Source organism: Bidens hawaiensis, unplaced genomic scaffold (assembly GCF_021521415.1).
Source record: "Bidens hawaiensis isolate Kalapana, Puna unplaced genomic scaffold, B.hawaiensis_p1.1 tig00011443_1, whole genome shotgun sequence".
In the NCBI taxonomy this organism is placed as follows: domain Eukaryota; kingdom Viridiplantae; phylum Streptophyta; class Magnoliopsida; order Asterales; family Asteraceae; genus Bidens; species Bidens hawaiensis.
The window spans coordinates 423-11,646 of record NW_027491892.1 but is presented as its reverse complement, the minus strand read 5'-3'; the positions used below and the strand labels follow the sequence as shown (position 1 = coordinate 11,646).

General features: G+C 31.6%; 1 protein-coding gene across 2 annotated transcripts; it reads left to right on the top strand.

Moving 5' to 3' along the window:
• Positions 1-537: 537 nt before the first annotated feature.
• LOC143537978 (phytoene synthase 2, chloroplastic-like) lies at positions 538-10,814 on the top strand. Of its 2 annotated transcripts, XM_077031627.1 has the most exons (6): positions 538-1,127; positions 1,563-1,613; positions 2,257-2,429; positions 2,544-2,779; positions 3,180-3,372; positions 10,501-10,814. In XM_077031627.1, exons 1-6 carry the CDS (start codon positions 743-745, stop codon positions 10,693-10,695), a joined length of 1,233 nt encoding a protein of 410 aa, XP_076887742.1. In that variant the 5' UTR covers positions 538-742; the 3' UTR covers positions 10,696-10,814. The 2 variants fall into 2 exon arrangements, with proteins under 2 accessions (XP_076887742.1, XP_076887743.1); XM_077031628.1 differs by lacking the exon at positions 1,563-1,613.
• The last annotated feature ends 410 nt before the right edge of the window (positions 10,815-11,224 follow it).

Genomic DNA, 11,224 nt, shown 5'->3' with positions numbered 1-11,224 from the left:
CGAACCAAGGCGGAGAGACGGACGTCGGTTAACCACTCGGCGGTTTCCGTCGATGAACTCTAGAATATTAGTAGTCTTTGGATGTAGTGGTTTGGTCTGCAACATACAAAATAATCTAGTTTGTTTCTTGAGAAATTTTTGATCAAACTAATCTGTTGTTTCCTTTTGAGGCTTTGGCATGTAACTAAAGTTTTGCAGGCAATAAAGAATCAAATCATTAATAAAATTTGGCTGTGAAAATATGTAAAGAATCATTTTGTGTATATAAGAGTAAAATAGAAATTTAATAGGTTAATTTTAGTGAAAAGAGAAAATATATAATATATGTATTTTAAAAAGGGAAAATATGTAATTTAATTTTTTAGTTTGGAGCAATATATAAATGCCCCTAAAAATGTGTGGCCAGTGTATCCTGTGATTATGTGGACATAAAACTGGCACCACTCGTGTTTCCCAAACTCCACTTTTCTCCACCATATTTATTCACATTCCTTCATATCTATTAATCAACACATAATAATCTTCAACTCTCTCCTCTTCATTCATCAAGAACCCTCCAAAATTCTTCTAAATTTCCCACAAATTCAACACATTTTTACCAGATTCACCACTTAATATGAAGTGGGTTTTCCTCTAAATCCCAAAAAAACCACTCAAATTTTCGGGGTATTTCACCTCTTAAGATTCGATTTCTTGAAACTCTTTTTTTTTAAATCATTTTCAAAGACCCATTTGTGAAATCATGTCTGCTGCTATGATTTGGGTGGTTTCTTCCAATTCGGAAGTGGGTTTTTTAGCAAAAGGGTTTTTTAGGGGTGAAAAGTTAAAAAAAGTTGGTAAGAAACACAAGTGTTACTCATTGTTTTCTGAACCGGGTTCAAGAAAACCGGGTCTGGTTCGGAGGGTGGTGGCAAACCCATCTGGGAATTTGGCTATTTCGTCTGAACAGCTGGTGTACGATGTCGTTTTGAAGCAGGCAGCTTTGGTTAAAGAACAAATGAGGTCCAGAGAAGAAGATGTTGAGGTGAAACCGGATATTGTTGTTCCTGGAACACTAGGGTTGTTGAGTGAAGCATATGATAGATGTGGTGAAGTTTGTGCTGAGTATGCAAAGACATTTTATTTAGGTTTGGTTTTTATATAATTATTTGAAATATTTTATTTCAAGTGCCATTTGCCAATAAGGTGTTTTTGGCTAATCCTTTAGGTGGTAGAAGGTGGATGATATAAAAAAAATAAATAGTAAATTGCTATTTTGATCACTGTGCCTAAATGCAAACTTACTATGAATCAGACCTGACATTTGTTTTGATTCTAGTTAGTGGCCAAAATCAAACTTCAGGTGGTTAATTCGCCATAAGTTGCAATTTTGCCGAGATAGAAATTTACTCTAAATATTTATTATATATTTGTTTGTTATTAAACAATTTTATTTGAAGTTTATAAGTTTGAAATATTATATATTTACCTGTTTTTAGGTTTTGTTATTGTGAATATTCTTGTAGATTGTGGTTTTGTTTGTTTATCTATCGATTGTTTGTAATTTGTTTTGTTATTGACAGGAACATTGTTGATGACACCCGAGAGGAGAAAAGCGATATGGGCCATTTATGGTGAGTAGAAAAATCGATTAACTGAATCATAATTGAAAACGCCAAAGAAAATGAAAAAAATGAAGGTTTGGTTTTAATATTTTTGACAACTGGTTATATCGGTTCGGTGTCGTTTTCAGATGTTTACATTTACAAAACCTTAAGCGGACCGATAAAGAAACCATTAGAAACCAAACTTGTGCTTATTTCACTTTGTTAAAAAGATTTGAAAAGTATGTGTTGAAGTTGTTACTTTTGATAAGCACTCTGATTGAAATTTGTAATTAGTTAAAACTTAAAAAAGAATTTCATTTTACAGCCATTTAGAATAACTTTTATTATTACTGCCAATGATCCCCGGCCCAAGTGGTTGGGGTGAGGCACCTAAAGATTTCATTTAAACTAACATGATACACTAAATCGTATTGCCTATATATTCGTGTAAATATATTATTATTATTTTTACTACTACTATTATTATTATTATTATTATTATTATTATTATTATTCGTCTGAAATTGTTCTAATATGACTATAGAGGTATAATACAGTCAGAAAATCGTCCTTTCATGATGCTCCCGCAAACCAAATTTAGTTTTTTTTTATACGGGAACCGGTCAAACTTCTTTAGTGTTGACTTTTTCTGTTCGATTCGATCAAACAGTATGGTGTCGAAGAACCGATGAACTCGTTGACGGACCTAACGCATCACACATAACTCCCAAAGCCCTTGACCGATGGGAGTCAAGACTAGAAGACCTTTTCAACGGACGCCCGTTTGACATGCTCGATGCTGCTTTATCCGATACCGTTTCCAAGTTTCCCGTTGACATTCAGGTTGACTTTTCTTATAACCATCAAATTGACCACAAACAGGTCAAACTACATAACACAGTCCTTCATTTTCTCAATTTGTTTAACAACTTTTTGTTTTTTTATGTTGTTTTGCAGCCTTTTAAGGATATGATTGATGGGATGAGAATGGACCTTAAAAAGTCAAGATATGATAATTTCGATGAGCTTTATTTATATTGTTATTATGTGGCGGGAACGGTTGGATTAATGAGTGTTCCAATAATGGGAATTGCTCCCGAGTCGAATGTGCCAACCGAGATTGTCTATAATGCTGCATTGGCTTTGGGGATTGCTAATCAACTCACAAATATTCTTAGAGATGTTGGAGAAGAGTAAGTTTGACCTATGGACTTTGACTTTGACTTTGACTTTTGAGGTCAATCAAGCTAGTTTAGTGTTCAAAATCAAACCAAATGCTCAACTTTTTTAGACGAATTTGATTTCCAAATAAATGATTTTTGGTAAATTAGAAAAGTTTCCAAGTTAATTTTGAATTTTGAATTGCACTCTTTTGACTTTGACTTTTAAGGTGAATCGCCAATTTTAAACAGCAAAATCCAAATCCCAAATAAACTAGATTAAACTGATTTCTACATGAAATTACATAAAAAATACAACAGTGTAGAAAAGGTTGGCACATCAATCTTAAAATCTGAATGTCAATCTTGAAATTTGAAAACTATAAAGTTTGAACATATGTTTAGCTCTTAAATGCTTTCTTTTTTTGTTCAGTGCAAGAAGAGGAAGGGTTTACCTACCGCAAGATGAACTAGCACAAGCGGGATTGTCAGATGAAGACATATTTGCAATGAAAGTAACTGATAAATGGAGGGTTTTCATGAGAAAACAAATAAAACGAGCACGGACATTCTTTGATCAAGCCGAAGAAGGCGTTACACAGCTGAGTTCCGCTAGCAGATGGCCGGTAAGCTTTTTAAGTATTCATTCAAAAGGTGTTTGGTAACAGCTTAAAATGAGTGAATAATGAAAAGGGTTGTTCTTCCAAAATTTTCATTTTTAAATAGTTCAAATTATTGCGTAAGCTGTATATAGGGGTGTAAACGAGCTGACCCGTAAGCTGTAAATTTTAGTGTTAGAACTTGTGGAAAAAATAAAAAGAATGAAAGGTTGAGGAATCGAATAGAGAAACTCATCTCTATAGGTTCTCAACATATGGGTCTTTAAATCTTTCTTCAACAACTCTTCATGTACAAAAAGTAGTCAAATAATTATAACAAAATTACGCTAAACAGTTATACTCTAAACTCTTTATACTCGACTAAATTACTGACCGAAAAGTGAACTGATCGACCCTAGTATATCTAAGTAATTTTGGATATCGATCCCACGAGACTCTTTAAATTACGTATATTAACTAATTAGACTCAACTAACCGACATGACTATTTATAAGCCTAGGCAGTCTATAAAGTTTAGCCTAGTATCTTAAAATCAAACATAATAGTAATAATAATAGAAAAGATGGTAAAAGTAACGAAAACGAAAGATCAAAGGTGATAAAACCCGTAATCTTCAATCTTGAATGTAGAGCTCTTCACCGAATGCTTCCTTGCCTTCAAAACCGCCAAGAATCTCGAATTATTGCTCCAATAATCTCCAAATTCGTATGGTGGCTGTAGGGTATTTTTCAAGTTAAGGTTAGGGGTGTTTATATAGTGAAACAGGGCCCAAAACTGATCAACATGGGTAAACTTTCTGGAATCTACTGATGTAGGCGCCGCGCGACCAGAAGGTACAGAGCTGGCTGCGCGGCGCGGCGTGTCCCATGGATAAACTGACCGGCTTTGATCGGTTTCTTTCTTGATGCGTTCCGTCTTCTCGTTTTGGCTTATTTTGACTCGTTTTTCGCCCTTTTCAACTACGATTATCTTCCGGACACTACCAAACACAAATATGTTAGTAGCAATACAAATCTAACTAAAAATGAAAAAAAAAACTAATTAAATATTATATAAAATATACAAGGGAAATATATATATATATACATATATATAGGGAAAGGATTATACATGCGTGTAATGGAAGATTATACACGCGTAACCAACACCGGAATGCACGTTACCAAGATTAAACATGCTTAACCGACACCGCACCCGTAATTCACGTTGATCTAGTGCGGGGCGTTGGGTTGAGCACTTTCCAAGATTGAGTTACGTGGTGCTTTCCAAGATTGAGTTACGTGGTGCTGGACACGCATTTATATGCCCCGGTACATGTAAACAATGGCATCCGCGTAACCAGTTCGAAATCAATAAGCAAAGCTTAAATATACAGTAATTTCATATATATAATATTTTAAGGTAACTCATTTTGGCCCGAATCCCATTATGACCCGACACCGTTCTAACCTGAAACTTGTTCTAATTTGACTCCTTTCGACTCAAAGCCGTACCAACCAGACCTGAACCAAATTTACCCCCTTTTTTTCGACTTGTTCCGACCCTAATCCAGTTTTACACATCCCGAGCTTCCCCGACTTGACATGTTGCCAGTTTTAATAGGTAGCATGTTAATATTTAAACTAAAAAAGTATTATCAATACGATACTCAAATTAAATAGAATAAAATGATCGTTTTTATGACGTAATTGGTTTTGTATTAGGAGGTACATGTATAACTATTCTTTAAATTTACATAAAATGAGTGAAGTTGAGGGACATGTCAAGTACATATGTTATTATATTTTACTATGTTTGATTTTGATTTTCTCTAGTACTAACAAATTCTGTTTATATGTAACCAACTTTAAAGGTTCTTATAAAACCAAATCACAAAAACTAATTCGGTCTTCCTAGCAAAATATTTAGTTTATAGTTGGTAATTTGTATGCATCACACTTGAATTTCCTTTAGCAATAACATAATCAGTTTCAAAACTTCATTAAGATGCCTTTAGAAAAAATGCTGATATCATTACAGTTAACTGGCCTGATATTATCAACATTACTTTATAATATTTAAATGCTAGGTTTTATCAGATATAATAAAGTTTTGAGAGAAAACAACCGAAATGAAAAAAAGTAAATCAAAATCCCACATTGTCTAAGTGAGAATACAAACTAAGAGGGCTGCATATTTAAAAGACGGCATGTGAAGAGATAAGGGCAAACCTTTCTTGGCCTTTAGACTAAGATCAAGTGTAGCAATATGTAATACATAGACCATCGGCTCACTCCTTCAGAATAGCTTGTTGTTGGGGTATTTGAGCAAGCCTTGCCGTCCAATTCATAGTTGAATACTTTAATGTATATCGCTGAAATATAACATGCAATTTTATAACTTTTGTCTGAATGTTTGTTATCATTTTATACAAATTCCAATAAAATTATGGCAATTCTCACTTTTTTATAAAGCGAAGTGGGGTATTTTACCCATTGACATGAAGAGGGAGATTTGACCAATTCATAACTCAATACAACTAATTACCGCTGCCGCTGCCACAAGCACTGTCAATAGCTGCTAGCTTCTGCCTCTACTGATGTTCTGCAACCTTATAATCAACCACTTAGCAAAACCGAACAGGATCAAGAACACAATTTTCGCTTCCATAAACAGCAACTTGTACACTCGCCATAAGTTTAGCAACTTTTTGCAGTTGCTTCTTTAATTATGTCATCAGTTAAACCCTTGAACTCAATATGTTTCATACAGATTTACCATATTTTCCACTCAAACAAAATGACATATCATTAACAACATACAAAAGAAAAGGTAAATATATAAACAAATACAATGAAATAAACAAATGCATAATATTCCTTTTACCAAATACAATGTTTTTGTTTTATGGTCACCAATCCTACAAATATATGCTTATGTCCACTGTTCTAAAAAAATATTTGTCCCCTTTCTCCTCTACATCTACATATATTAGATACGTATATATCTACATTTGATGACAAATACAAAACAATGACAAAAATTACCAACAATCTGTGTACGCGAGCATCGTGATCGATTTCTTTTCTTTTTTAACACGAAAAGAAATTTCTACCTTCTGATGGTATTAGAATTAGGTGATGACACTCGGGTCTTTATTGGTTTCAGCTTTAATCCCATGCTTTCAGGAGAGAGTAGCTCTAGGGTGATGCATGGTGGGCTTAACAGGCTTCTCGGTTTGCCAGTAGACGAGCTCGGTCTATAAAGCCCATACCCCATTAGTAAATATTCTATGGGTATCAACATTGCATGTGGTTGCTCTTTAGTCACCACTGATCCATAAACATGTACTTGTATTGGTAAAAGTCAAAATCAGTGTTTTAAACTTTAAAAACAAAATTTTGATACAAACCTTTAACCTATTAGAATTTAGAGCCATTAGGTTTCACATAAATCAATCTTTGCATCAATATATCATTCACACCAACCTTGAAAGTAGAAACCAGCAGGTTTGACTTTAAAAGTCAAAGCACTTCATAGTGGTTAAAAAAATAGACTTTAGATAACATAAACTTTGAATTGCTTTATGTATGAATTTGTTTTATAAATCTTTGATACAAACTAAAAATTGTCACATCAAATTTTTAACTTCACGTCAAGGCTGTCAAAGTCAAACCTACCACTTCCAAAATTCAATATTAGAACAAAATCCTTATGCCTTTTCACCACCATTTCTTCTTATAGAGTGCTACTTATGTGATATAATAAGGATATCGATCTTTAACACTAAAACAAACAAACTCACATCACAATAGATTTCCCTTTAGACCATTACATAAAATTATACAACATGCATAAAATATCATGTAAAACTCTAAGAAAATGGTTCTTACGCTACCCTACCATTGTCTCATGTCTTACAATAATAATATAATATAATATAATAATGATAATAGTATAGTATAGATGTATGGATAGATTATATAGATATTTAGGTTTTTTTATTATCTATATTTAATAATAATTATCACTATCATCATCATCATTAAAAATGCATTAAAAATGCATTATATGAACTTAATGTAATATAATTAATTATTTGTGCATTCTATATGTAGTTAATGTAATTATCATTAAATATTAGCTAAAAGACAATAAACCTTTTGTATCTCCAAATGACGGAATAGTGATTTCACAACGACCAAAGCTTCATCAAGTTGTACCAAATGCTTTAAGAATGGATTCAAGTGTTAGCAAATTACTTTTTATACCCAATTATGAAATGTCGGTTTTATCCTTGTCATTTAGTTGTGAATTTACCTTAGTTGTCCATCACTCTTCTTTTATATATAATATAGATATAGATTAAGAAACAACTTTATAGTAAAAAATAATAAATAAGCGGGTCATGGGTCTCATCAAACCTAGATAACTTTTAATATCTTATTTATTTGTGAAACCATTTCATAATTATATCCTAACTATATGATTAACTTCCTTATAGAAAATATATGAATATTAGAAATGAATAATGTAAAACATCTCTGTAATATGGAGGGGATAAAAACTAGTGTGTGTGTATATATATATTATGTAACGTGCTAGTTGTGAGATTCAAGTAGAGTAATTATGTAATTACATCATAGAGTAGATGTAATTACATAATTACTCTAAGAGGTAATTATATAATTACTCTACTTGATTTTCACAATTAGCATGTTAATTTGATTAGTATGTTAACTTTCCCACACACACACCCACATATATATAGGTAAGTACCCTAAGAGAACGTTTTGAAAATTGAGAACTTTGATAACTATTTTGGAGCATAAAAAACCCCTTCAAAAACATATTAATAAAAATTGTAAAACAACAAAATGGAAATTTAAAAAAAAGCTAATCCTGAAAAAGATTTGATAACTCAACATAAAAAATAACACGTTAATCCGTTCAATTTTGTGAATGTTTTGCTTCACTTGAGCATAATTTTGTATACATGTTTCACATATAACATTCTGATCACCATTGAAGGAAAAAATAATGATAGTTAACACAAATATGTCGGAAGTGTTCGTCATGTTTTCTTAAATTTTAATAGTCGTGGGAAAAATACTCAATTTGCCAAATTCCGAATCTTTTAATTATTTTCAAAAATGCCATTAAAGATAAATTTGAAACCCAAATCACAATAAAAATTATAATTTTCATTTGTTTTATATTTTTAAGTCAAAACTTGAACTTGTAACAAGTTTGACATATTTTAATTCTCAAACTTTAAAAAATATTTAGGTTACCGATATTTTTACCTATAACAAATTTTGAATTAAATGTAGTTAATTTGTATCAAACAATCTATTAATCAATTTTTGACCCGTAACAAGCAAATTAAAGTTTAACAAAAAACCCAAAACAACCAATGATAAAAAAATCCAAGAAACTAAATATGGTTAGCTTTATTATATATGAAAGTGATTGGTATATAGGGATGAGTTTGGGATAATTATGTATCCGTACCCGTACTTGTACCCGGTTGTACTCGTACCAAAAATCAATATAATACGTAACAATACCCGTACCTAAATTTTCGGTATGGTACGGGTATTTCGGTACAGTACCCGTTTTTGTACCACTTTGCTTAATTATTTTCAAATCTTCGACGATCTTAAAACCGGTACCGGTACGAGTAACAAACAACCTGATTTAGTCCGGGTATAGGTACTTGCACACGTACGTGACGGGTACCAAATTAGTACAAGTACGAAATTGGCTGTTGATTTAATGATAAGATAGTATTGAAGAACCTCGGTTGTCGACTTTGAGAGATTTGTTTGTTGATTCGAGTCACAGGTGTTATATTATTTAATTTTGAAGAAACATTTGATACTTGTTTAGTAATAATGTGATTGGAGAATTTATTTGATATTTTAAATATGAAGAATCCCAATTAAACCTTTATATACTCCAAACAGGTACAAAATACCAAATGTACCCGTACCTGTACCCGATTGTATCTGCACCAAAATTCAACAAAAAATGAGTACGAATAACAAGACCGAACATGCTAAATTCATATGAGTATAGGTAGGTGTACGGGTATTTGGGACAAAATGCCCATCCCTATTGGTATATATTATCCTTACATTTTAACATATACTATCTCTGTCCCATTAAAAGTGTGATGATTTGAAAAATACAAAGTTCAAGGTAGATTGAATGATTATTTTTTTGTGCTTATCAAATGACAATAATGCCTTTGAAAATTTGGTCCATTAATATTGTTTATTAATGTTAACTGTGTGTGTTTATGGTTAAACCTGAAAATTGGTTAATAAATTTTGAAAGTGGACATTTATAATGGAAAAATAAAAAAGGAAATATTGATAATTTTAATGGGATAGATAGAGTATATAGTTTACTAAATTAACCGAAAAAATAAATAGATAGATTTAAATCAAATGTTTATAACTTATAAATTTATATGAAAATGCACAAAAAAAAATCAATAGATAAATGGATTGATTTTAAAAAATGGATCAACTTTTAAGCATATATTTATAATTTAATAATTAAAAATCTGGTTTGTTGTTGATTTTTGGATTTTCATCAAGTATGTTGTGAAATATATTCTAACAACGTATAGTAGTATAATACTTAAATATTTATTATTACAAAAATGTATAGATATCGTGTAAATAGAGTTTAAAGAAAAGTGAATAATTTAATCTTGTTTTAGATCTAGTATAAATGGAGAAGAAAACGTGAATAACTATTGATCTATGACATATATAAGGGTCAATTAAGATTCATACGTGTAAAAAACGAGTTATTAGTTTTGTAGGGAAAAAATTGTGAGTATAACTATATAGTGACATGTGTTCACAATTAATTTTTTTATTAGAATATGTAAATATATAATGGCTATAATGATGTATACATATTGTAAAAATAACTAATACTAGATTATTAGGCCAAGTCACCTAAATGGTATAATCATTGTATTAAAAAAAATAGATTATTACACCCCTAATTGTATTTTACTGTGACAATACTAATAATCTAATAATTTTTAAATAATATAATTTAGACAATTTCATATTTGATATGATGATCTTTTTTTTTCTTTTGAATGGCATCTAATGATCTCGTTGATGGCAGGTTTGGGCATCTCTTCTGTTGTATCGACAAATACTGGATGAGATTGAAGCGAATGATTATAATAATTTCACAAAGAGAGCGTATGTAAGCAAGCCGAAGAAGATCATTGCTTTGCCCGTTTCTTATGCGAAATCCCTTGTGCCTCCTCCATCAAGAAAGTTGGCTCCAAACAAACATCATGCCACCTTGGGGTGAAACTGGAATTTACTTGTAATATATAGTTGAAGAAAATGAGAATATTTGTAAATCACAAATTGTTGTTCCAGATTCAAATTCAAATCAGATATAGAATAGAAATTGTTGCTTCACAAGAGTTTCTACAAAATTAATATAATTTTGTTTTAAAGAGCATTTTAACTGCATGTCAAATTATATTCTAGTTATTAGGGGTGTGCATAAATAGGGTCGGACCAAAAAACCCGAGAACCGGGACCGAAAAAGACCGAAACCCGGGTCTGGATCATTGCTATCGGTTATTTATCGGTCCTCTTAATCAGCCCAGTTTGGGTTCGGGTCGGGTATTGGGCCAAGACCCTAGCAAACCGGAATATTTCAGGACCGACCCGGAATTTGAATAAGTATTAAAAATTCTATTATTTTGTTACCATGTTTATCAGATTATTCTGATTTTGTTCCCACTTTCCAATAAGATTACCTTTATAAAAAAAAGAAACATATAATTATCAATCATATTATCAAACATGCCTGTTTAAAAATCAAATTA